Source organism: Styela clava, chromosome 14, assembly GCF_964204865.1.
Source record: "Styela clava chromosome 14, kaStyClav1.hap1.2, whole genome shotgun sequence".
NCBI lineage: Eukaryota > Metazoa > Chordata > Ascidiacea > Stolidobranchia > Styelidae > Styela > Styela clava.
Genome location: NC_135263.1, coordinates 6,070,842 through 6,098,194, shown reverse-complemented (window position 1 = coordinate 6,098,194; position 27,353 = coordinate 6,070,842). Strand labels below are relative to the sequence as shown.

The 27,353-nt window shown below is 36.3% G+C and overlaps 2 protein-coding genes and 1 non-coding gene across 6 annotated transcripts; 2 read left to right on the top strand and 1 right to left on the bottom strand.

The window, feature by feature from the left end:
* The first annotated feature begins 383 nt into the window (after positions 1–383).
* On the top strand, positions 384–16,051 carry LOC120340531 (glycine receptor subunit alpha-2-like). 3 transcript variants are annotated; one of them, XM_039408808.2, is made up of 14 exons: positions 384–521; positions 990–1,109; positions 4,427–4,529; positions 6,189–6,330; positions 7,869–7,936; positions 9,470–9,628; positions 9,995–10,139; positions 10,553–10,687; positions 11,190–11,404; positions 12,015–12,161; positions 12,524–12,547; positions 14,616–14,765; positions 15,099–15,215; positions 15,834–16,051. In XM_039408808.2, exons 2-14 carry the CDS (start codon positions 1,057–1,059, stop codon positions 15,888–15,890), a joined length of 1,515 nt encoding a protein of 504 aa, XP_039264742.2. In that variant the 5' UTR covers positions 384–521; positions 990–1,056; the 3' UTR covers positions 15,891–16,051. The 3 variants fall into 3 exon arrangements, with proteins under 3 accessions (XP_039264742.2, XP_039264741.2, XP_039264743.2); XM_039408807.2 differs by lacking the exon at positions 7,869–7,936 and adding an exon at positions 7,041–7,108; XM_039408809.2 differs by lacking the exons at positions 7,869–7,936; positions 12,524–12,547 and adding an exon at positions 7,041–7,108.
* Trnal-cag (transfer RNA leucine (anticodon CAG)) lies at positions 6,846–6,928 on the bottom strand. The gene has a single exon. It is a non-coding gene; the product is annotated as a tRNA-Leu (tRNA).
* A 2,477-nt stretch (positions 16,052–18,528) lies between the features above and the next one.
* On the top strand, positions 18,529–27,228 carry LOC144432180 (C-type lection lectoxin-Enh3-like). Of its 2 annotated transcripts, XM_078120341.1 has the most exons (6): positions 18,529–18,721; positions 18,806–18,880; positions 19,260–19,313; positions 21,199–21,343; positions 22,151–22,413; positions 26,361–27,228. In XM_078120341.1, exons 1-5 carry the CDS (start codon positions 18,532–18,534, stop codon positions 22,404–22,406), a joined length of 720 nt encoding a protein of 239 aa, XP_077976467.1. In that variant the 5' UTR covers positions 18,529–18,531; the 3' UTR covers positions 22,407–22,413; positions 26,361–27,228. The 2 variants fall into 2 exon arrangements, with proteins under 2 accessions (XP_077976467.1, XP_077976466.1); XM_078120340.1 differs by lacking the exon at positions 26,361–27,228 and having other exon boundaries at positions 22,151–22,814.
* The last annotated feature ends 125 nt before the right edge of the window (positions 27,229–27,353 follow it).

Here is a 27,353-nt window from a genome sequence, read left to right as displayed (position 1 = left end):
TGGAGCGGGTGTTAGTGCACACGCGATTTGTTGACAGTTACTTTCGCGTTGCATGGCCGCTGTCATCGCTTACACATTCTTCGATAATGACTTACAATTGCAGGAAGAGATGTATAAAAACTCGAATAGATAGTTATGTGCCACTTTGGTGTTTTGTATTGGAGTGTGAATCTCGGAATAGCAAGTTGTGAAACATTGACAGTTTGTATAACTCTAGTATAGGGCCCGATGGGGCCGCGGTAACTTCGGAGAAAAGTGGAAAGAATGGAACATAAGGTCTTTGGCGAGCGCAATCATCTTTAGATTAGCTGAGGGAAATTTCCAGATTAAATATTTTTGTACATCTCTGACCGCAACAAACAAACCTACCCTTAGTCAAACCGGTATTTAAACTAAGTAAAAATCTTCTCGATACCAGTAGCTAAAAGCACTCAGTTCTCAATCACAAATACTTCCTCGGCCCAGACCACGCTCTTCATGATGCTTCGGTATCAGGAATCTGGTATTTCTAGCATATTCAGGTAGTCATTCGATTTGAACTAACAGTCGACCTTTTAAACAATAGTTTGAAAGGCTTGAACGGGATTTAAAGTTGCAGTTTTGACTGATTTATGATATCAAAAGAATAAATAATTGAAAGATCTATTCTCCGAAGGTCGTCGTTCTTGGTTGGTGATTAAGTGCAATCAAAGGTTTATAAAATTCCCCACGACTGTAGAAACCAGTAATGTATATTGTATTGGAAACTAGTTATATTTGTACGTTCATTAGTACGTGAAGGAACAATTCTGATTTTTCAACCAATTGAAATGGAAATTTTAAGATATATATTTAGATAGAGATAATTTACTTTGTACTTTTCACTTTCACGTATTTGTAGTTTCTTCAAGATTTTTCTGTTGAGTCTAAACTCAATGAATGCATACCTGAATTCCTAACTAATTTTTTTGTTTATCTTTTCGTAGTATTATAATCATAATATTTCCCAGATTTACTTCATTTCTGGATTTATCGCTGCAATAAAAGGAAAACTGGACAATCCAAAGACCTGGCACCATGGTTTTTGTATATTATATTTTAGTGGCGTTTCAACTTTTTGTATTCGTAAGGTGAGTGTTGCATAATATTTTGTTAAGAAGAGCGAACTATGTAGAAGCTTGTCAATGTAAACTTGATAATATGGTGACAAATTTTAAATATAATTTTCAAAAAATGGAAATGATATATTCAAATTAAAGGTACTCCAGTACAAGGTTAGAATTAGGCCATAATTTTATTCCGATTTTCCATATTTTAGTTCTATTACGAGTTCGGGGACTGTCTGTCTCGGCCAAGTGAATATACCCCCTGCCCATAGGCTTCCGTCCCTTTACACAACTTGATGTGAAGTAGGCGAACAAAATTAGTTACCTCCATATTGGTACACACACTTCTGGTACGCCAAATTAAACGCTTGATTTTTGTACGTGACTGAGCGTGGTCCGAAACAGAGATCCAGCATTTTGATTATGATCCTGCATCTTGATTTTGACGATAACAAGTTTAGGCAAAGAAACAAAATTTCATTCGCATCGTCGACTTTACGAAGCGTAGCCTATTATGTTTCACACGTTTTCACTGTATTTCAATAAATATATCTCTCTACCTCGATTAAATTTTGAAATTGATTGATTTTTTATATTTCTTATTTACTGTTACGGACATCTTTACTGAATGAAAAGAGAATATCATTTGTTGTAAATAGATATACGTATCCTGTCACGCTATAACCAATCGAAAGTTATTATTGTTTGGATCTGACGCTCAAAAGCTTTTATATTTTTGTAAAAGTGTGAAACAAATATAAATATGGTTGCTTTTTTACAAAGCAGAGTTTTAATAATACACAATAATTTCGCAAGAATAATAATAAGTTTAAAAGGAAAACAGTTATCAAGAATATTTTGTCACATATCACGTGGCATGTTATTTGATAACTAATATTGATTACACGCGTTTAAGAATTCATGGACGATATTTTAGGAAAATAAAACCAACTTTTGAGAGCTGTCACCGTCAAATGTAGTTTATATAGATATATGTCAAACCATATATATATCCAAAATATTCAAAAATTTCAAAATTCTCTTTATAGAAACTTAGCTCGCAAATTCTTGGACCTTGGTTATATCAATTTACTTAAATTCAATACCTTACTTATTTCGTTCGGCGCAAGTCAAACAAAATGTTCCGTCTCGGGTATAAGTATGAATTAACTTGACCAAACCAACAAAAAATGAATATATATATCTATATTAGGGGTGGCCAACCTCTTTTCGACTGCATGAGATAGACTAAAATCTAAAATGAATCAGTACTAATAGGGATGTTTTGGCGTTGCTGCTACTGCTGGAAACAAAATATAAAGCACAGTAGGGTAGAAAAATTTTCATGATGGTGGAGAAGTTAAAGGCAAAGTGAAATATCGTCACGCTAATAACCGAATTGCAATAAATAGCAGTTTTGAGAAAAACGTAAAAAACTTCCTAATGATATTGTTATGCCATTGAGAGTCAATAATTTGCCATGGTTCAATTTTTTGATCGTAGTCGGATTTAAGCTAATTTGTATGACGCAGTGAAGTGACGTCATAATGGCGCACTGTGACTTAGGCAGAAATGTGTTTATGACATGGGGACATACGCAATTTTGCAACTTTACTATATGCACCAGTCCTGAAAACTAAACATTCCAAAAACGAATGTAATTCTCAGTATCTACAATGTCTTATCCCCAAAATAGCTAATCAGTTTCAATTGCATTATTTTTTATGTTTAAATATATATATTTCATCAATATAACACGTTCTGCACATCCACCGAAATAAGACTAAGATTAAATATAAAGAATAAAACAGCAATGCACCCAAAATAAAAGCCAACCAAGGTGAATTGGACTCGGACAGTGAATATCACAAGTGCACGCCTTCCTATACTGTAGTATAAATTCAAATTAATACGCGCTAAGCTAGAATCCGAGATGCGGAAACTCGAAAATACTTCGCAGAGGCTATTTTGACTTTGTGACGTCACAATAGTCCTGCGGTAACGATGATAATTCATTATGACGAAACAATTGCACAAATGTGCATGTCATACTAAATCTCCATTTTTATGGGTTTCGGAATTCTTAAAATAAAATCTGAGTTAACAGACAGGTGCGCAGCATCACATAAATACCTATTTTATAAAAAACTCAAAATCGCCAAAAATGACTTACGCAATTCGGTTATTAGCGTGACGATATATATAGATTGTAGAATTGTTGGTCGCTCAACAACATCTCACTCTGTTTGTTCATTTCTAAACCTTGACGATGACAAACTTGTATTTGTTACGTTTTAATATGCTTGTCTCCGGTCTTTTGGGCAAGTGCAGTACGTATCAGTGGCGTAGCCAGCCCAAAATTTTGGGGGGGGCCAAATTTGAAAATTTTAGAAATTATATTGGGTTTAAAACACCGTTCTTCAAGCGCCCGTTCTTTAAGCGCAAAACAACAACAGTTGGTCACCAAGCAAACTGATTCAATTACTCAGCTGGATTTTTGTGAATACAAAATCCATTAATAAACAATTTTTTATTTGAAACAACAAATATTAACAACGCAATTTGAATAAGTAAAATACATCGCCCCAATTAAAAGTCCATCCTTCGCTTCCCGCCAACTATGCTCGACACAACTCGATTAATTTTCTCCTCGGTGACCATTTCACGGTGACAGTGAAGCACACACAAATCAGAAAGGAGATTGGACGTCATTGATGAGCGCAGCCATGTCTTTACCCGTTTCATGCATGAGAAAGACCGCTCAGCCTCAACGGTGGTTGCTAGTAGCGTCATAACGATCTGTATTGCGGTGTACACGCTAGACGAGACAAGATGCCACAAAACTGGTGGATTAGGAATGGAATTCTTGAAAATTTTGGGGGGGGCCATGGCCCCTCTGGCCCCCCCCTGGCTACGCCTATGGTACGTATTCCTCTTTTTAGAAATCAGCGGTCGCTGCGTGAATTATAGTTGAAGACAATTTTTTTAGCATGCTGTTAATGAAGTTGACTTAAAATCAGGTGCGATCGATCATTTCAGCGAGGTGATCGATTGCCATCGACGTGTTGGCCACCCCTGATCTATACCAATGTGTTCAAGTTAACGTGACTGCTTTACATTTGAAATTGTGGGACCTGATCCTCACACAGGCTTGCAGTTTTGATTTCGAAGCCAAGCAGTGAAATTTTGAAAATCGCAATGTTTACTTTCACTAGTTATTGGCATGGAAAAGCTATACCGTTTATATTATGATAATTAATGGAGAATGTGCTCATATTTTTTTTCTGGAGGTATATGCTTTCAAATCATTGCTTTTCGTTATTCTTTGTATTTAATTGCAGCATCGAAGGTTTTCCAACGGGTAATGACGAGTCAACACCAGCGGGTAACAGTGGATATGAATACGAGTATAATTATTTTTATACACCGCCAGATAATAAAGGGGTGAATATTTGTTATATATATATTTAATGCATTATATTTTTTAGTATATATATATATATACCATATTTAATTAGAGTCTTGACATCCGCAATTTCGAACATATAACTGCTATATTTGAGTTTTTGACGAGATTTATATTTCAAACTAAACAGTTGGGCACTACCAATGTTCTCGAGTTGCGCATCAACAGTCGCCACACTTCAAATGTTACATACGTTACAAATGTTCAAGTTCTATTGACACGCTTGTCAGATTTATCCTAATTAAGATTCTTTTCTTTGCGGCATGCATTTTTCATGGTAACTTTTGTGGCTATCTGTCTTATGGACACGTGTTGGAGGAAAATTTGCAGATGCCCAGTCCGTCCTATCAAGCGACGTGCTTTGATTCTAATTCCAAACGTTTAAGCATATCTTTTCCGCATAGGTCATTTATGTGCGGTTTTTTAATATTCCATACCAGTCATTTGTATACACCGCGACGAATGCCACCATACTCCCAAGAAGTACTACCAATATTACATTGAATTAAAATATATTCGTTGCCAATTATTGAAAGGAGTGTAATACAGTAATAACAGTATATCGCATAAATGTATTTTATCCTTTATTCAATTGACTGCTTGCACACGCATAACATTATGACTGCTGGCATTGGTGCCATGTTTTGCACGGTATTCCTACCATATAGGCGCTAACTTCGGCCAAAAAGAATGATAATATCATTTATTACATAAATTGTTCGCTATGTCGCCGGAATTTGACAACCTATAAGGATGAACACATTATATAATTGACATTGGTAAATAATAGCATTTCCCTTATTTTTCTATTGAGTTTTTAAATTGTGTCAAATATGTGAAATAATTTTTTTTTTCTAATCAAATGCGCAAAGTATTTATTTACTCTGCGAAACCATATCCAACAACGATGGTATCAGTATCCATTCGTATTTCTTCTCTCTCATATACAGTATATATTTGAAATGTTACCGAAGTTGCAATTTTAAAGACGATTAAGAAAACATGAAATATTTATTATTCAAATGCAGTTCCTAAGAACTGCGAAAAAGGTGTATTTAATATCAACCATTCTTTGGATAGATAAAGATAAAATTACTTTGAAATATGGCATTTCATCAGATGACTGTCCAGACATCTGTTCTGTAAACAACGGCTTATACTTACAGAAATTTGACCGAGTATTCGGACAAATATAAAAAATAAAACCTCGAGAATGGGGATAGATAATACGGTCTTAGTCGTCGCTTGAATACTCTCACCTGTAGAGGGTAATTGATCCGTGACATGGACAACAGACTTGATTTTGACACCTATATATACGTCGTGTACTGCCAAAACAATCCCAGTTTTAATGCTATTTGATAATTCATAAGAGGACATTTCAGCATAGACTTAAATGTGCTGTAGCCTGTATACCAATTTCACATAATTACCGTACAAGGCGTACATGAATCATCCTATTTTTTAACTACCTACTTGCCAGATTTATCTTTGACGTCCATAAAATCTTAGTATTTCTAGGTAAATTTTTTCAATTGCATTGTGATAGCATACCAATTGGATATATTTTTTAGTAAAATTATATATATCTAAGACTAAGATTATGTCATAGACTAACTTGTATCAATGCTACACAGGTGGAAGGCCAAAACGCCGGATCGAGCATGAACGGTGAAACTCTCATGGCTGCCGAACACAAAGCAAGAGATACGAATGAAATCGAGTTTCTTGAAGGATTATTGATTAATTATGACCAACGGATAAGGCCAAATAATAATGGTAAGCGTTCGATTCCACAATTATAGGCAACAATCAATCAATCAATTTTATTTCGGTCGCCCTGGCAAAAAAACGAATCAACATAACAATAACAAAATGCAGAAATACTTTAAGCGAGCATAACTTGGCGTAAAGCTAAAAACGTACAAAATAATACACACCCGGCTACCAAAACAGGGAAACGGTAAAATAAAATTAAACAATGATTACACGTTAGGTGGTTGGTTGCTTATCGATTGAACCGGTGTTATCTATCACCAATGAAGAACAACACCGAAAAATCGCAATTTGTCTTAATTCAGAAACCGCTTCTTCATTCATTATTAATTTAAGGATTTTTTATATTCTATTGTTAAGAAAATGAATTAAAGATTTTGAATGTTTTCGTTCAGTCACTGTGTAAAGACATTTTTAGTCGATTTGAGCAGACTTGTTCATTATATCTATACACAAATAGATGGCATTTGCAATTCCAGCGTGTGTTTTCTGAAGTTCTATTATTTGCAAAACTGTAATGACAGAAGTGGGATTCGAACCCACGCCTCCAGGGGAGACTGCGACCTGAACGCAGCGCCTTAGACCGCTCGGCCATTCTGCCTCGAGAGTCGGGAGTTATTCACATTACATTATATACGCAATAACGTAGTTCTCTCGTATTTTTTCAATCATTTCTTTTTTCATGATTGATGCTATATTTATTCCATATCTAGGTGTTCCTGTGAGGGCTAATGTGTCGATTTTCGTTAATTCTTTCTATTCGGTCAACGAACAGACAATGGTAGAGCACAACTGCTTTTTATATTCGTTCACTGCATGCGCTAATGATAATATGAGCCAGATGCGCGGCATTTTGCAAATACATATTTCATTATAACAGCACTTGAATTCATTTTCACTTCGAACGTAACGTTATCTATTACGTGGGTGATGTTTTTTATTTGAGGTAACAGTTAACACTGTTGCCATTTTTCTCTCTTATATATAATGTTAAGTTAGTCTGCTCACTGAAGAAATTTTTTCTACCTATTCTATGTAATCTTGCCATGCTTTTCTATTTGGCAAAATACAATTGCTTTTAAATACCTATAGCTTCTACGTAAACCAGCCTATGAAATAACGGTTTTCATATTAAAAAAAAACTCAAACTGTACTGTACACAAAATAATAGTTACATTACCAAAACAATATTACATATTTAAGTAGCTCAATCCATTGAATATAAAGTTGATATTGACATTAGAATTTTCCGCTTTTCTTGAAAATACGTAAAAATATAAATAAGTAGGCCTATATACAAATAATTTGACTGAGCTGAGATAGATAAAATCCAACACCCCGCACGAAATAAATGGTGTTTTAACACAAATACGAACCCCAATCCCTAGCGTGTCACCAATCTGACACTAAGATACCGCCATTGCGGTAGGCCTACTTCTGAACGCACATTTTCACACCTAGACAAGCACATGCGTTTATAACGATAGTTAACCAAAGTCAGCAAATGTTCTAAATTCATCAAATTATATATCTCAATTTAGACGGGCCTGTAAAAACTCTCGTTCAAATATATGTGAACAGCTTCTATTCAGTGATACAAGCTTCCATGGTGGGTTATCGCGTTTGCTTTGATTCATTGCAGAGTGATTTTGATTATAATTTGATGCTTGGCGTGAAACAACGCTATCAAGAATGAATATAGTATTAGTTGAATCGTAAGCCCAGTCAGATCAGAAGCTGAAATAAGCTTTCGAACTAACATTTTAGCGTTCTCATTGATCTGTTTGATTAAAATCTTTAATTTTTGGGGGGTTTCTCTGCAATTTTCAAGAATACATATCAACTTAAACAAAGCTGAGTAGCTGGCGTTTTGTGGTAATTAGTCACGTAGTCAGACTGGGCATCATTTTTGAAGTTTGATTTTTGAATTTCCCTCAGTCTCAAAATCCGAAGGTTATTGTCTAAATTTCAAAATTGTAAAAGTTGGATGGCGGAGATACAATTTTAACTGATACTTGAAAGATAGTCTAAATTTGTTATCGCCGGGTCGAAAATTGAAATATTTTGAGCCCGTGGTTTAAAGCAAGAGCTGATTCTGATTTTTTAATTTGCTCTTAATTGAAAAGAGCATTTCTTCACGGCCTGAAATCAACAAACAGACAAATTGACCCACATAAGCAGCTTGAAAAACGGTAACTTGTACTTGCTTGCTTGCTGGTGACAATGCCGATTCTTAAAGTTCCAATTATTCTGTCAATGTTCACTAAAACAGTAAACTAAGAGTAGAAAACTAACATTTAAAGTCTAACATTCGCATTTTATTAAAAAAAAAACACGTTGGACAATTTATTTTAACAATTGCAATTTATAATAGTCGTTTATGTCCAAATGCATGCATATGTATTAGGTGGTTTATTGGTGCATGTAGCCTACATTTGAGCAACTGTTATTTTATCGATATCAATGGAATGGAAACTCTTGTTTGCGAATATTGGTCGTTGCTATACTCAGTTCTTTCATTTTGATTTTCTATTAAATACAAAACAAGTGTATATTCCCAAGATTCAGCTCAAAACGTACAGAAGCTTCTCTGCTGATCACGATGAAAAGATAATTAAACATTGGATCAAGTTACTGTGACAACCCTTGTTATCTGTATGCATGTTTGTGAACTGTGTTGCAATTTCATGTGTTATTATTTTTTCGTTATTTTATTATATATATGTAAAATTAGCAATGATAGATACGATATCAGAGATTAGTACTGGGGTTTTCTATACTGAAATTTTCTATCTAGTTAAGAGTAGCCTACGTATGTTTTGTGGGGTAGAATTTTTAATGCAGTTATGGTACAGTGGCAAATCCAAGCTATTCTGTTTTTTCTCTGCTTTCATCCCAAGACAAAGTGAAAAAAACGTATAGAAGTGAAAATAACATATCATAAGAAAAATAGTCGAGCAGTGGTCACCACTAATGCGAAAAGAGATAATTGGAAACTATAAAGTATTAGTCAAGATCGCCATGCAATGTCAGATTGATGCAGTTTTGTTATATCACATCAGTGTTACTTCCTGCTTCAGATTTTAAAGCGTTCTCCGAAGAAAAAACGAATCAGAATTGTGAATATATATATTTGTTACAGGATTACAAATTGAATATATTTTTGCGTCTTCGGTGGAATGACCCACGGTTGGCTCACAACTTCAATGACAAAGCAGTTGCTCTCCACCCATCAATGTTAGGAAAAATATGGAAGCCGGATGTTTTCTTTTCTAATGAAAAGCATGCTGCATTCCACTCAGTAAGTATGATAATTGTTTGGTAAACTATGAACTTTTACCGCTTCGCTAAATTGTGGTTGCCTATGTTGTTTTTGCACAACTTTTCTGAAATAACCAGTTACTATTTTTAATTATTTCTGGGGTCTTAATACAAACTGCTATCAGTTGAATTTTTCGCGAGACAACTCCTTTCCTTTATGCTTTCTCGCTGGTGGATTTGTATTTTTGTAACCTTGCTCCGGCGAAACTTTACAGAAATACATTTGTGTTGTTATGACAAAATATTTTTACCTTTTCGTTTGAAACGATCAAGATGTGCTGTTTGTAGTTTTTTATTTTCCATATGAAATCATATTTTTTGTAAAGATATATTATTGTTTTTTTAGGTCACAACAGAGAACAAATTACTGAGGGTGTATACTAATGGCGATGTTTATTCCAGCGTTCGCTTGACTCTTACGTTATCTTGTGCTATGCATTTGAGGAATTTTCCAATGGATGTACAGATTTGTAACATGGAAATGGAGAGTTGTAAGTAGTACCTATCAAATAAATTCTAATCGCCGCGAAGCTATCAGGATTCCAACTCTACCCTGGCATTGACTTTATACCCCTTAACAACCTATGTTATGATAGGCCTACATTTCGTTGATCCCGTGCAAGTGACAAAAACAACGGATCTCTGTCAATAGGTAGGACCCATGACGACAGTTCGATAAACGGCTCTGATAGACTGAATTATAATTAAGTATTTCTTTCGATTCATAGCAGCCCGATTCAATATCCAAGTTACCTTATTTAAAAGGGGCAACGTTTTGTTACATGCCGACGCTCTTCTTCGAATAGTAGTCAAGAGATCTGCTGTTGATTGAGAGCTAATCAGAGAAACTCTTACGTGTGTAGGCATTGTGAAAAATACACAGATTTCGCATTTCTATTTTCAGTTGGTTATGACATGAAGGATTTAATATTCGATTGGGACGGACCACATGCCGTGCAACTTCCCAAAACACTTGCACTACCTCAGTTTCGAATCCGTGGATACAGGTTGAATACCTGCACAAAAGTATACAGCACAGGTTAGACTATTAAATGTTATTGATATATTTCTAAACCATCAAAATGATGGTTACTATAGCCTACTATATGTTTGTTTATGATTGTACCCAAACGTTACAGTAATATAGCACGCTTTGCTCAAACTTACGTTACTGTGTTACGAATGACCTGGATTATTTTTTCTTTTGGGTTCACTCTGTACTCATGGCCTACTCAGTATATACTTGCTGTTCAGCATAGTCACGATCAAAACACGGTCTGTCAATATATCCTACTTTGCTAAATGCAAGTTTTAATGAGAGTGGTATTCAGCTAGACTCACTGTTGCTATAAGGGCGATTGGATAGCACACTATAGCATGCCATTTCCCATCCTTACTAAATATCACTTTATTTATTGATAAACACTTAATTTTTACATTTTGCAAAACTTGAAATTACTTTCCCCCAACCTAATTTACAATAAACCTCAAGTTAGCTTTAATAGCACCGCTACAAGTTTCATCTCTTTGTTGGGTTGAAGGTTCGTTCACTTGTCTTGGAGCTGACTTCATTCTGCAGCGTCAAATGGGTTATTACATAATTCAAATGTACGCCCCATCTCTCATGATTGTCATTTTATCGTGGGTTGCATTTTGGATCAATATGGATGCTGCACCTGCGAGAACAGCTTTGGGAATAACTACTGTACTTACTATGACAACTCAAAGTTCCGGAGCTCGAGCTTCGTTACCGAAGGTACGTACGGTTATTCGAAATATACATGTTCATGTATCTTTACTATTTTACTTTTGGCCTACGTTTATATAGCAAATTTGTAGGCCCTGATTCTGAAACAAATAGCTGGCTTACCATACCCGACATGGACTGGACCACGCGAAAGGCCGTGATTCGCTATATGGTTAAGACAATCCTATCATATAAAAGAAGTATGACTTGAATAAACCTTCCATTCATCAAATTGTAAGACAATCATAAACCGCTGATATTCAGTACATGGGTAAAATCACTATCAGAGTCTATAACGTTCATATCCACTCGAAGGTGCTTTGCGCGATGATTTTAAATGTTGTAGATATCCGATCATACAAATTCAAAATCTACCACGGATTTGGTTTCTGAAGGATTAATTAATTTTGTTGCTTCTCTGCTTTTGCACGAGTGGATTGAATATTTATTATTGTACAAAGGGATGTTATAGCACGTGTAAGGATGACTTTTCGATATGATTATGGAAAGTCCTGCTACATTTATATGTACTTAGAACCGATCGTGATATAGCCAAAGTGTCGGATGTTGCCGATGGATGGTTTTTGACATAATAAGAACTTTTCGTTACTTCTTTCAGGTATCTTATGTCAAAGCTATCGACGTATGGTTTGCCGTTTGCCTCATATTTGTATTCGCAGCTCTCATTGAATTTGCTGTTGTCAACTTTTTATCTCGACAGGAAAAATCGTTTTTCAAATTGGGAATGCAACTTGCAAATATTAAGGTAACGTAATTCACTGTACCGCTATTATTATTTTTCATCGGTGATTGCAATTTATTCTCCATAAACCCGGTGGATACTTGACTGCTCGAGTATATGCGATAATGTTAGAATGGCCTCAAATCGGACGTATCATTGTGGTGGCATGTGTAAAATCAACCTGAATGTTTTTAAAATTATTTTGGTGTGTTCATCCTATATGTAGTGCAGGGAGATCGCTGGATCAGGTAGATTCTTTATAATGATAAGAACAAAGTTCCAGTCGATTACAGTTCATTTGTGATACTAACATAATCACCTCGCATTTTAACCATTCAAAGGATCCCAACCGCCTTTGTATATAATTTTATTTGACATATTTACAGAAAGAGGAAGAACTCGATGAACAGGTAAATGCCATAACACTAACGTTGATTCCTCTTAACAAAATCATCCAAAGCAATAATAAAAGCACGCAGAACAGTTACAATGCATGGTCATGAAACCTAATTGTTGGAACTGTTGCAATCTCTACTACCTAGATAATCGGTCATATTTGAGAATTGTATATGTGGGAATGGCTACGAATGCTGAAAGAAGCGCATTTTGACCTTTTTCCAGTGTATATTTGCCACATAATAATCGCATGACTGACCTTATTTAGTCGAATGTCATGAATAATAAAAACCATTTTGAATCGAATTATTCCAAATTGCCGGATCGAGGCGATGACGACACCAAGTGATAACAATCTAAGTTGGATTTCATATAGAATACATTTACCTCCGTCAAAGCTCATTTTCAGCGAAGTCACTTTTATTTTCATCTGACAACAAGCGTAATAAACTATTCCCGATATTACAAAATATCGCTGTTAACAAAATGAATATCAAGTTCTACATTGAAGCACTGCTAACTGTAATGTATCTTTTTTAGGCACTCTCATAGTATGTGTATCAGGTTAGAGTTAGGCCATAATTTTATTCCGATTTTTCTTATTTAAGTTCTATTACGAGTTAGGGGACTGTCTGTGTTAGCCAAGTGAATATCTCCCTGCCCATAGGCTCCAGTCCCTTTACACAACTTGATGTAAAGTACGAGAACAAAATTAGTTCCATATTGGTACACATACTACGGGAGCGCCGTTTATTGTCAAATAACCAAAAAGTATTAACTTTGGAAGTAACTTTTATTTTATGGTAATTTGTTACTACACATTTTCGTCACACAAGGTAATGAGCGCAATTGTGTATATATATACTCAGAAATTTATCTGAGCAAATACTTAAACCCAGATGACAACTAAAAGGGCACACAACTGCAAAATTTGAAATTTCAAAACTTTCTTTTCGGAAAAGTAGTCATTTTTTTCCAAATCTGGAATAGTCGGATGGAGTATTTCGACGACTGCGTATAGGCTATCGACTTTAATCTAATGCAGGTACATTATTGTTGTACGAAATGCATTTTTTGAAAAATGCGTATCTATGGACACAAAGAGTTCAACGTCAAAACAAGTGTCACCATAAATAAAATGAAAAACAGCAAACTTTTCAATGAATTGTCGGCCTAACAAAACTAAAATAAAAGCCCTCTAGCGACTTCTTTCATCTTCGAGTACGTGAAACTTGAAATTGGGTAATCGGTAAGTCTAAGAACAATACCAACAACGATCCAGAAAAGCAATTCAACGAACACTTCGCGTCCAAAATGGACTGTTTACGTCACTTATAAGAACCGGTGTTCCAATAACTAAACACCATGAAACGATGGCGCAATTGTATCAGTGTATGTAATTAATGTCATTGGAATCATAGTTCGTGGTTCCGTTAACTCTTCGTAATGATTTTCTTCTTTTGATACCAATAATGTCCATTACGGCACAGAATAGGTAAAAAATAGGGTTGTAAGAATGCATCATATATAGTGCAGCATGAGCATCATGCATTATTTTTATTTGAATGGTAATGCACTTTAACTATTCTTCATGTTCATTGTATGACTAAAAAGTTCTGGTTATATATTTTTTGCAGATTGTCCCATATATATATATATATATATATATAAATTATGAAGATGCCGAAAATAATCATAAAATTGACTACTTTTGTTAGAAAATTTGTTTATATGATTGATCTTGCGAAGGACTGTTCTGTTTGATTAGCACTCGCGATTAGGATTTTGCATTCGTCATCTGTATTTAGTCGACGTACATTTGCTAAGACTTGGAGCCATTGAAACTACATTATTCACGGGTGTTGCTACTCGGCCTGTATTGTTTTTTTCGTCCCCTTTCACCCTGAATTGCCATTTTCACTGTATTTTCTATGTTCTGTTAGTCGAATTCTATTTTCAGTTAGGTGAAAAAGTTAACTACTCATTACTGATTAAATAAATGTGTATTTACACTCCACATCATTTCTTAGTAGTATCAGTATGTTCAGCAATATATATAATGTTTTTCATTTATATATTCAGGGTACGTTGAAGCCAAAAAAGAGGCGGAGAGACGTACATTCCGACACAACTGGAGACGGAATATCGACAGAAATGAAGGCGATGAGTACAACGTCACCTACACCAACCAGTGCGTCACGATACTCCATGATTGGACAAATTCCCGATGAGGTTTGAGAATTTAAGATTCGAAGAGTTAACATATGTAAAAAAGAGCTCTGTTGTAACTATTGCTTGCAAGACTTGTATAAGTAGCCTATTCAGGTTCAAGACCCTTCACTTCACTGATAAATATCTTCTTTGACGGTTGCAGATTCCGAGCCTGCCTAATCCTTATGTTTTATAAAAATAAATATCTCCCATTGTCACTTACAAATGAATTTAAAATGGTATTTTTACTGAACAGTATCTTAGTTTGGAATTAGCTTCTGGCACAAGTTTGACTTCTCTTTTTAGAAAGACAAAATGAGGTAACTTTTACCAAATTTTCTACAACATTTTCAGGAAAAATCTAAGAAGGAGAGGTACAGGTGGAAAGCAAAAAGAATTGACCGTATTTCACGAGTTTGCTTTCCTCTTTCGTTTATTGTCTTCAATTTATTTTACTGGATTGTTTATCAGGTATCGTCAAATCTTTATTGCTCTATTATTCTCCAAAATATTGTTAGAGGGCCTCAAATCTTCGACTCAAACAAACGTCTGTCTGTTCATGAATTACTGATAAAGTGTATTTTCGAGGAAGACCAGAATCTCTTTGTGCTGGCATTGTCAACGCAATGGGGTGGGTGGTGTAGAAGTTGAACCTTTTCAGTATTGGGTCTCAAGTTGAGTCTCTTTAATTTTGAGTTGAGATCGTCGCCAGAGATTCAAGCCACTATTACATTTAGAGTAGCAGCACTCGCCTACTGAGAAACCGAAAGCTTGAAAATGGATAAAAATGCTCAACTGTGAGCATTACAATTTTGTACTCTCATAATGAAACGTTTTAATTTTTTTTTTGTTAAGAAAAAATTTTCATTTTCCGCCTCAAGGCGACCAATCTAATTTTCAATACTTGAAGATAGAAAAAATCGCTAAAAGGCTATTACTATTATTTTTATCTCAAATTTCTCATGGGGTTACGATATTTCACTCAAAATATGTTATTTTATTTAATTCAAGGGAACACTTTTATTTTGACTTCCGTGTCCATATATTGCATTTACAGCATTGTAATACGTGTTAATATTTTCGTTTTAGGTTGCTCGTGACGATCTACGCAATGTGTTAGATGGAGCAATACCTTATGATACCTAATCATTGGAGAAAGCACAAAACAAAATAATCGGAATACGACCATAATGTAAAAATGCCCAACCCAAATATGGAATTTCAACAACCGTCAATTGAACCTGATGTTTGAAACTCTTTAGCATTTGATCCATAATGAGGATTAAATGAACTGAATGATGTTGTTATACCACGAATTGATAATCAAAGTTAGGCGTGGTTATATGGTATCAATCACCATTTAAAGGGCATATTGGGCTTCCATTTAATAGCAGGTTTGAGAAGCTGCACTTCACATATTCTCAATGCATGAGGGTTACTGATTTATTTTTTCATGTACAGTAACAGTTACCTTGTTACTCTGATTTATCACAATACCAATCAGCAAATTGTTGAGGAAACGAATTGTTGGCATTCAAAATAGGCTTTGGACTCGTAACCTTTTCGAACGTGGTTTCTTTTTTATTTTTCTTGCACCATACAATGAAATTGCTTACAGTATTTTTATGCAATTCAATATGGTATATAGTATTTATTGTTTTGAATTAAACAATACAAAAAAAAAACGAGAAAAATGTTTCTTCTAGTATTCAACCAAAAAAAATAAATTATACTAAGATATGTATAAAGGTTACAAATACGACAAAGTCGAATATAGTTATAGACTGACCCTGTCCCGCTTGCTGTATTACGATTCAGACAAAATTAGGACAGAATTTCATATATATCAAGAGAGCGAAAAGTAGAAAAGACGGCCTAATCATGTGGCAAACCACGGTATTTCGTCACAGTCCATGTCCGGTATGAAGATAGTCAATCTGTTGTTTGTGTCAGCTGCACGAACTTGATGATGAAGGAAGTCGCAAGCGATTAGCTGTTACGTGAACCCCCACCCTACGACTGCGAGGAGTCCAACAATCCTTTCGCACCATAACTCAGCTGTACGAACTTAATGGTGAAGGAAGTCACGGAAAGTGAACAGCTTAGGTTAATCGGAGACTTTCTGACAGTATTACTGATTGAAGGCCAAATTATGATTAATTTGTATGATATTTTTTGGAAATAGTTCTAATGCCTAAAACAAATAATAGAGCTGTAAGATGGTACTTCAGAACGAAAAATAAGCAAAATTTTATTTCAACCGGGCCAATATTGAGATGTTAGTCGTGAAATTTCTGTGACGCCACCTTTCCCTCGGTGCCCCGAGCACGTACTTATTTTGCTTAATGGTTAATCCAGCCCTGATGCTAGTTATACATGGTATGATATTATAGAGCGAGTGAATGATGCGGTGACCAAATTGTCCGTACTGTACTGACTCTCGGCCTGGACTAGGTAACGTCAATTTGGGGCAATTCCAGATACCTCAAAAGTAGTTTCACCCTAACAGAGACCTCCCACGCTGTAGTAGCGCCCACCCAGATATCAAGAGGTCCAAAACAACAACTTGACAAAAAAAGCTTTACATTGATATATATATATTCGTCTTTATATTAAACAATTCGTGTTTCTAAATATCCAAATACTACAACCAATTATTCTAATGTATTCGCCCCATGTGCTTCCCTGAAGTTGTCTTCGGGTTTTTGTATGGGCCTTTCGGGGTTGTACTTCTTCTTACTTAAATGCGATTGTGATTATCGTTAAGTAACAGGAAACTGAACTATCGGTGTCATTTTGATTGTGTGATTTTAGTATTAACATAACCATAACCCATTTTGGTATGCGATTGAGTTCATATTAAGCAAGTGAGATCAGATTCCAGAGAAGTTTTATGACGCTGAGAACTATCAATACTGATCGAGCCCAGTGGTGTATCTAAGTAAAATGGCGCCCATGGCAAAGTTTAAAAATGCGTCCCCTCGATCGTTTAATGGAAATTTTTAACGACTGTTGTTGAAATTGAGATACTTGTACGTTATTATTCTAGTAAAAATACGAGTTTAAATTATTTCCAATTTGAAATTATATTGAAACATTTCACGATCTTAACTTTTCGCCCTTTTTGCGCCTCCATGACATGAGCATTGCCTGCCACACCCTAGATACGCCACTGATCGAACCGTATTCGTAAGTTCACTTTTTGTTGTTTAAGTGAGTCATCCTGTGATTATAACTCCAAACAAGAATGGTATACTCGTCTGTGTGTACAGTACACAAAGGTAAAATCACAACACGGTTGCGCAGTTTTTGGAAATGCGCAATATCCAGAGGCCGTCAAATTATCATTTTTAAAATAGTTGGGTGCTATAATTTGGGTTCATCAGTAACAAGTCGTTGATGTTTTCCGGTTGAATAAGGCGCAGCATTGGTGTTTTGCATTTGGAATCACGAACTAGGATCAAATTGAGAACAAAATTGATGGTTCGTGATATTTTTAATCACATGTGCATTGCTCCGCTGTCAAAAGAGCGGAAGTCGGAACTGAGTCAAACTCGATCTCTGCATCAGCTCTGCATTCATGACGGACCTGAAATCCCCGGCCAACGTATATTCACAATAGATAGGGCCCGATTTTTTTTACCAAAATTACTCACGTAAACAATGAATCACATCTACATCCACACTTTGTCCTGCTTACTAGTGGTAATTAGGTGATACCGGAGATAATATAAGTTGCCACATCACAATATCCGTGTCAGATCGAACCGACTGCGGTATGATGAACATGATGCATACTGCCGTATTTGGCATTATCATTCTCACTGTGGCAAATATTGCATTGGTCAGCAAAGGTAAATTCCTCAAACTATCGCATCTGAAGTCGAGTATGGACGCATGGAAAAATTGGTTTTTGTCAACTCAGTTTGTGGACGCGATGGCCTTGTCGTTGGAACTTTGGATTAAAAAAAAGCCAGGTTTGGATATCCGAACTTAATTTCTGATATATTGACAAATAGAATTTTTCCTCCCAAATTTTGAATAGTAAAATTTTAATTTAGATGGTTATTGTGTCACAAAGTGGAAGAACGGACGTTTCGTGTCTGTTGGAGATTGCCAAAATACAGACCCGGAAGGTAACATTTTTATAGTCTTTAAAAAGTAGGACTTCTTCGTAATGGAAGGATAAAAATGGAGTAAAATTTAATACTGTTTAAGATACTTGCATTCGAACGATGTATTTTGTACTTGTTTCAGTTTTTACAGATGTTTTTACGTTATAAATACCCCTATATTTGAAAAAATAAATGTGCGCAATGTAGATTTCAAATGAAGAGAGATTCTCGAGTAGCCGTCCTACAGATCAAATCAGATCATTTTCCAAAGTTTGAAAATATAATCAATAAATATAACAATCAAAAAAATATAAAAATGTAGTCAAAATATAAACTTAAAATAGTAAGGGAGACATAACACGATCCTTAAATTTCCATTCACCGTGACAAAATTTTATAGATTCTGAACTCGTGAAAACGCTCAAGAAAAACGTGGCTACTGCAAAAGAAAAGGGTATATAAGTATTTTATTTTCAAAGTGTGTTTAAATAAGTTATAAGCAAATTTATTAGAAGCACACTGTTTGCATCTTGTATGAATGAGACAAAATGTTATGCATGGTGTTGTGGATTTTTCTTTTCCATTTGCTTGTATATATATATTTATATGTGTGTGTGTGTGTATGAACAAGGTGAGCTAAAAGTGGGTGGATTGTAAAAAAAACATTTATTTAGAGATTACGTAATTATATTTATATACCACAAATAACATGTTTGTAACATAGTTATAATAAACAATTACATATATTATACCTGGTCGCCGGATACATCGCCGGATTAACCATTAAACAATATAAGCACGTGCTTAGGGCACCAAGCAAAGAGGGGCACCACGGTAATTTTAGAGCAGAATTTTATATAGTTTATCGGTGTTTAATAAAATATTACAAGTTCACCAGACGACTCAAACTTCAAAATGTTTGCTTACTTTTTGTCTTCAAGTTTCATATTAATCTTCTTTATTTAAAATAAACACTGATACTCATTTATTTGACACGAAATGGACCTATGAGTCGTTTTCTTAAATTGTTTTTTCTTCCTAGTATTCACCTTGTTGCTGCATTTTTGTTTTAAAAAAAATTCTTTTCCCTTCAACAATTGGACCAATGAACTATTTGCACTATGTGGCGGTTTCACAATCGCATTTCAACGATCTAGTGGTTAGCGAAGTCGGGAGATTTTTGATAAGGTAGACCAGGGTGGTCCAAACCCTGTCATGCCGATGCATTCCGTGCGACTCACAGAACAATTTTAGCGCATATTTGTATCTAATAGTAGAACGTTTTTGAGATTTTTTTTTAGCTATTCCAACTGGGGTTGGGATCCCAAGATTCAAACCCCTTTTTCTAACGCTTTGTGCATTTATTTTAGTAAAAACACTCCTCTGTTTTCAAGCGTGGGCCATGTGACAGTAGTGACGAAACGAAGAGCCGACTTAACGCCGCGCAATCAAGTTTTTTTCCCGAAATACCAACTTAGACGGACCTGGTTGTTATTTGACGATGGCACTAAGCTTGCTCACGCGGCAAGTTTTTATATTACTCAAATATAACAATTCGTAATAAAATGAGTGTCACAAGAAAGGTGACATGAGGGAATCACGGCGAAAACGTATTTCCTTGCCCATCACACAATGTCTGGTTTGATTTCGAGTAATATCTGTCACGAAAGAATATAATTTGAAGCGACATTAAACGCGAGATGCGGAAAATACAACGGTAATTCTCTGGAATTAATTTTAAAATAACTGAGGGCTTTATATATATTTTTTAAGAGAACACCATCCATGCAACATAATAATAGTCTGATTAGAACTGATTAGAACATAAACCAACTCCGCCTATTCTTGGCTTACCCTGCATATTAATTAATTGGATTTGTTCGAAGGCATTGAAATGCAAAATTATTTCAAAATAGGTCCTTGCGTTCCAAGTGCTTAGTTTTTTGGAAAAACACAGTAACTCTGAAACATATGGACTCGCCATATGGTGGAGTTGTCTCGTGGGTCCGCCAGGACTACATATAAAAGCTTTTTTTTTCAAACTACTAAGAAAGCGCATCACGTGCATTCACTCCAAAATAAAGGAGAGTGATATCTAAAAGGTCGATCACTGAAGTGCCATTAGCTGCGTTAGTAAATACACAATGATGAGAGACTGTATAGTTCAAGTCAATACAACCAGGAAAACAGCTATTAGTGAATTGTACATGACTGAAATCCAGAACCATACTCGAAGAGAAAACGTTAAATAAGTGATCAAAATCTCTGATATAAACTCCTGTTCATAATCCCGCATCGGTTTTGTTGAAATCAAAATAATTTCATTTTTTTTTACGTAGAATTGATGAAGACTTGGTTCAAGGCAAGCAACGGCTTGTGCTACAAGCTTTACGCTAAGTCCAGCTATAAAACTGCTAATTCAAACTGCAAAAAAGAAGAAGCGCGGTTGGCATCGATCTGTATTCGGGATCCTCTAGTCTTCAGGTTGGTCATGATAATGTTTATGAATGGAGTTTTTCCGTTAATTATTACATATAAATATCGTTCAATATCATTACCAAAGCATAGCAGTAGTCTTACTTACCTTTAACATTATCGGTACCGGTAAAAAACTTCCGAACTTTGCGAAGCCAAAATTTGCAGAATCAAAACGGACAGTCAGTCATCACGCGGATTAAAAACCGTGTTCCCAACAATAAAAATATTACAGCGAAATGTTGGATGGAATATCATATCTCATAGGTAATTTGGGAACAAATATGAGTATAAGCCTTCTAGCGAAAATAACAATATTTAACTACTAAAAATTCAAAGCAAATAGTCCAGTATTCGGAGAGAAAAGCGATTTTATTATGATGAAGAATTACAAGAACAACAACATAATATCAAAACGATCCATATCTCCATTTCGTGTCCAATGAGAACTCAAAATAAACTAATCAAAGCCACACCCGTCGATTCATAAATGTACAAAGAGTTCGTAAACTGTTCATGCCAAGTGAATAAAAAAAAACGGTCATGGATTCGATGCTTATAAATATCTGTTAACAAAATATGTCGAAACTTTGTACTAGAATACGTAATAGCAAGAGTTATAAAGTTGTAGCCTATTTCACCTTTTGGCGGAGCTGGAGTCGGAGTTGAAATTTTTAACCCTGAGGGGGGAGTAGCAAGAGTCAACTTTTTTCGTAGCAGGAGTCGGGGTTAATTTATGCCGCAAATGTTTGAATATCATTCTTACACAGAAGAGTAATCAAAATTTAACGCAAACCTTTATTTTAATTTTTAAAGAGCACTGATAAAATCATTATTATCAAATCAAGACTGGGGTATCTGGATCGGATTGGACGACATGAAACAAGAAAACGTTTTTACTTGGTCTGATGGAGTTATTTCAAAGAAGAATTCTACTCCTTGGGCTGACAATGAACCAAACAGTAATAGAAACCAAGATTGTGTGAAAATGGCTCCTGGTTATGGATGGAAATTGAATGACCAGCCTTGTGCTGATCTTTATTCTTACCTGTGCGAAAAAGAAGTTGAATAGACATCAGGTCAGCTTAGAAATAACATTGGACTCAGCTGGAGCTGAGAAATATTTCTCTCGTTGATGTATATAGAGAAAAACCGTATTCGGATATCCGAGAACAGATCGTTTCATTGGATCTTTTGTACAAAGCCCTCACTAAAAAACACCCTTGCCAACACTTAATCTAAGAAAATTAGTATTTATCCAGTTAGAGTTAGGGATGCAAATTGTGCAGGAAATTCAAATCATTCCTAGCCCTAATCCCAACTGGATAATTCTTAATTTGCTATTTTCGAGTGTTTTTTCCAAATCTTACATTTTTGCATTAGTGGAAGAGGCTTTGTACAAAAGATCCTCTTTATATCGCAATGCATGAAACGACACACAGTGACACAATTCAGACAACTAGCATACACGTATAAGTAAAAGCTCCAGTGGCGGCGCGTCAATAGGGCCAACCGGGGCAATGCCCCGGTTGTTTTTTCGGTATAATAAAAAATATTCCAAAAATACCTCAATATCGGTTGCACAGACTGTCTACACTAGCCATATTCTCCCGACATGGTTCATTTTTCGCTCGCAAAGCCTTCGCCGAACGTCGACGGGGCGACGCCGATTTTGCCCCGGTTGCTCATTGTATATCGTATTCTCTCTTTTATCTTCCACTCGCTGCGTTTGTCTCGTTTGTTTTCTGTTTCTTTTACTAAATCATCGGGGCCGATCGGGGCTAGCCCCGAAATTATGACGACACAATGCCGACGTTTCTTACAACAACGTGTTGACATATTCACGCATTCCTTCTCGTTCGTTGGTTGCTTGAAGAGTTGATAGTTTCCTCGCCTTCGTTTTTGTCGCTTGTTTCGCTATTTGAATAAGTTAGAGACCTTTAGTCCATTTGCTCTCGATTTTCCACATTCCTTTTGAGCTCCTCACTTCTTTCCGGCTTCGCATTTCTTAGCCTTAGACCTCATAATGAATAAGGTTGATGCACAACTTCGCACTCCGTTTTCGCAGCTGCCGCTGGAACAAAAATTAGAGGTACAACGTCTTGGGCCTTATCAACCAAAAAATTGTTCACTGGAACAATCCCATGACGGAGGAAAGCGTCGGCGTACATTCTGCGCAGAAACTTGGTATAAAAAACACGAATGGTCGTGTTACAGCGAGGACAAAAATGCACTTTTCTGTTTTTATTGCCTACTTTTTGCTACCGCCCGTGACTCACGTTGGTGTAAATTTGGTTTTATAGATCTTAAACATCTTTCCGAGCGTGCCAGGGATCATCAATCTTCTATGGAGCATCTGGACAATGCAGTAAAATACCAAAATTCGGAAATGTTAATATTGCAGCCCAGTTGGACGAAGGACGCGCGGTTTCTATTCGTCGCGCGGACGCGCGGTTTCTATTCGTCGGCACAACCAAAACGTCGAGAAAAACCGCCATGTTCTCGGTCGATTGATAGATGTTTTGAAGTTCATTGGTTGTCACGAGCTGTCCTTCCGTGGGCACGATGAACGGGCTGGCTCTTCTAATAGAGGGGTATTTTTGGATATGGTGGAATCCCTAGATACAGTATTGAGAGATCATCTTGATGCCGCAACTGTTTCGAAAGGGACATCTAAGGATATCCAAAATGATTTGCTCGACTCAATGTATAAAATTTATTTACAACATTTGGCTCTGGAAATTGAGAATTGCCAGTTCCTTTCGATTCAGTCTGACGAGACAACTGACATCACGTGCGTTTCCCAACTGGCTGTGATTTTTCGGTTTGTGAAAGATGGTAAACCTACCGAGAGATTTCACAGCTTGTACCAATCGTTGATCGCACGGCTTGCGGGATATCGGCTGTACTGAAAGAAGTGTTACAGCCTTACAACGCGAAGTCAAAATTGATAGCTCAAACTTATGACGGCGCGGCAGTCATGAGTGGGTCGAAACATGGTGTTCAAGTTTATATAAAAGAATATTTTCCTCATGCGCATTTTTTACATTGTTATGCACACCAATTTAACCTCGTTATTAAAAATATGTGTCTTGATACCCCTCTCTACCCCCTATATTTTTTGCAAATGTTTCGGGATTTTCTTCATTTTTTTCCGTTTCGCCGAAGCGCTCTGACCTCCTTCGCCAGATATGTAGCCGCCGTCTCCCAGCTTGTGCACCAACACGTTGGAACTTCCAATCACGCGTGGTGCAGGGCGTGTCCGAAATTAGGTCTGAGCTCATTGAGTGTTTCAATGGCATTCAGAGCTCTCCGGTTTGGGACGAACGCTCTGTGAGGGAGGCGGCAGGTCTAAAGCGTCTGCTAGAAGATGGTGAGTTTTCATTTTTTCTCGCTTTTTTCTCCACAATATTCTATCACGTGGATGTATTATACGGCGCATTGCAGCCAAGGCTAATGGATGGAGCGTCTGTGCAGTCGTGTATTTCAGACTTCTGCGATGCTGTATCTCGTATCCGGGAAACAATAAAATACGACGACACATGGAGTGCTTCTTCACGCCGCGGGCAAACAACGCAGCGTTTGATTTTGTCTGCGAAGGAATGCTGTGACATTCTGGTGAATCAAATAGGCGATCGTCTGCGCACTGAACACCTTGCCGCGTTCTCTTTGATGAACCCCAAAATTTTTTAAAATTTGCACGTCAATTTCCCATCCATTTGTTGGCTACTGTCTCCAAATTTTACCCCATGATAAACGTGGGTAAATTGGAAAATGAATTGTGATGTATATACATCAATCAAACTTTTTTGAACATCACATCAACTTGCGCGCTCTATGGGTTCCTCATAGATAACACTCTAGTAACTACCTTTGCGGCGTCTGCAAAATTTCTGGACATCATTTTGACGACGCCTATTTCTTCCGCCGACGCAGAGCGAACATTCAGCACGCTGAAGCGTATTAAAACGTATCTCAGAAACACAATGAAGCAAGATAGATTAAATTCCTTGGCTGTTTTATCCATTCACAGAGACGTTATTTCTGGGATGCATGACTTTAATCAGCGCGTTATTGAGCATTTTGCTTCCAAGAAACCGCGGCGTGTTGCATATATGTTCAAGCAGTAGAAGTCTAGCAGCATATATATCTATGAGTGAGTGACGCATGTCCTTATCTTTGCATTATCGTTCCTTTCTTCATAGTAACGTTTTAAACCTTATTTTAGGTTTTGTCTGCTTTCCCGAAGTTTCTGTTAATATGTCATTGTATTTATCTGGGTAAATATTGCCTTTCCTTTTGAAAGAGGTTTCAAAATAAACTATGTCTATATTTATTAATCCCTTGACTTGGACCGGTTTTAAATACACTTTCTTATCATTAAAATTGTCGCTTTTGCCGATTGGTTGTTACCGATGGAATGGTTTTTATACTCATAAAATGATGGGAGAACTTACAGCGCTCATCCTGTCCCCGTAGATGGGGGTGACTTGGTCCCGCAGTAGCTTGCCCCGGTTGTCAAAATGACCACGCACCGCCACTGAAAAGCTCATACCAAATTTTTTGTGCTCCCGTAATATTCGTACCATTTTCCCTTAGGATAGTTACTTAGCCCTAACATTGGTACGAATATAGTAGCGCTCCTTGTGGCGATACCGTTTTCGCGTCAGCGATCTTGTGGTCCAGCGAAGTCGTGAAAACTGCGGATAACGGTAAGCCACTGTGAAAGACTGTACACCGATAATACTCCGTGTCCATATATTTGAGCATCGCTCTCATGTTTTTATTCGGATTATTTGCACGCTTTTTCACTACGATTCTGACTAAAATAATATGTTGAAAAATGGTCTAAAACGTTACTTAAAGTAACATGAATTTATTTTGGACATTTTGAAAAATTACAATTATACATACTCATGGACGACGTCAATTTATCCGAATGAATATCCTTCTAGCTGACTTATTTGAAATTGATATGAAATAATTTAAGATTGATTTAGAGTGAAATCTGTGATATGTGTTACAGAGAATCGGAAGAAAACTACACCAGGATTGGACCGCATACAGTCTCTCGCCCGGTAACCTGTTCATGTCGGGTATGGGATTGTTTAGCCAGTTACTTGTTTCAAATGTCATGGACACAAAGATGGAGGAAGGCATAACTGACAAGCGGGCACGTGGATCACCCTACTGTTGCGAAGGGTACAGTAATCCTCTCGCACATAATTATTCGAATCTGCGAACCCCCAGCAGGCAAGCGTATTCTTAACGCATGGCACGATGCGCCAACCGCGGAGCAGTATTTACATACAATAGATTGCGATGTTGCCAGCGCTACATCTTAAGCTATACCAGTGTTTCACAACCTTTTTTGGCTCGTGACCCCCTTCCGGAGGTTTTTAATATTGATTCATGCATTTTGGTAGTTGCTCGTCTGAGACACTATTGATCGTGATAAGATTCCAGTAGCTTAGCAAAATGACTACACCTCTGTAGAGATGGGACGAGTTACCGGTCGAATCGCATTTTAGGGATTCGGAAAGGTCCATGTCATTTTTAGCCTTTAGTCCTTTTTTAATTTTATTAGTAGTGTGTTTACGAATATAACATGATAATAAGTGATACGCCTGTATATGATGCATTTTTAACTGTTTGCTTATGGTTGATACTATAGGACAATTGTTGTTTATAATAAAAATTTAATGTGTAAATTTATTCCTGAACTCTGATCTTTTTTAATATTATTACCAAGTTATTATAAAGTAAAGATTAGTAAATTTATATTTAAATCTGTTGGCTCAGTGAAATATATCTGTTAATCTCTACTTATTAAACCGGAAGTGTATCACTGGTGACATAGTTCTGAGAGAAATTTCCAAATTTAATAAACAAACTTCCTATGAGAATGTATCCTTCAATGGGTACAAACAATTTTGTTACGTCAGTTGAAAATCATCAATATCGCACAATTATAGTTCAGAACTATATTATTTCCATCTCAATAAAGACACTCAAACTT

Coding starts and splice junctions, on each gene's coding strand:
- LOC120340531 (XM_039408808.2), top strand. CDS start 1,057: ATGGTTTTTGTATATTATATTTTAGTGGCGTTTCAACTTTTTGTATTC. Junction 1,110..4,426: donor CAACTTTTTGTATTCGTAAG/GTGAGTGTTGCA, acceptor ATTTAATTGCAG/CATCGAAGGTTTTCCAACGG. Junction 4,530..6,188: donor CACCGCCAGATAATAAAGGG/GTGAATATTTGT, acceptor AATGCTACACAG/GTGGAAGGCCAAAACGCCGG.
- LOC144432180 (XM_078120341.1), top strand. CDS start 18,532: ATGATGCATACTGCCGTATTTGGCATTATCATTCTCACTGTGGCAAAT. Junction 18,722..18,805: donor TTGGATTAAAAAAAAGCCAG/GTTTGGATATCC, acceptor ATTTTAATTTAG/ATGGTTATTGTGTCACAAAG. Junction 21,344..22,150: donor CGGGATCCTCTAGTCTTCAG/GTTGGTCATGAT, acceptor TAATTTTTAAAG/AGCACTGATAAAATCATTAT.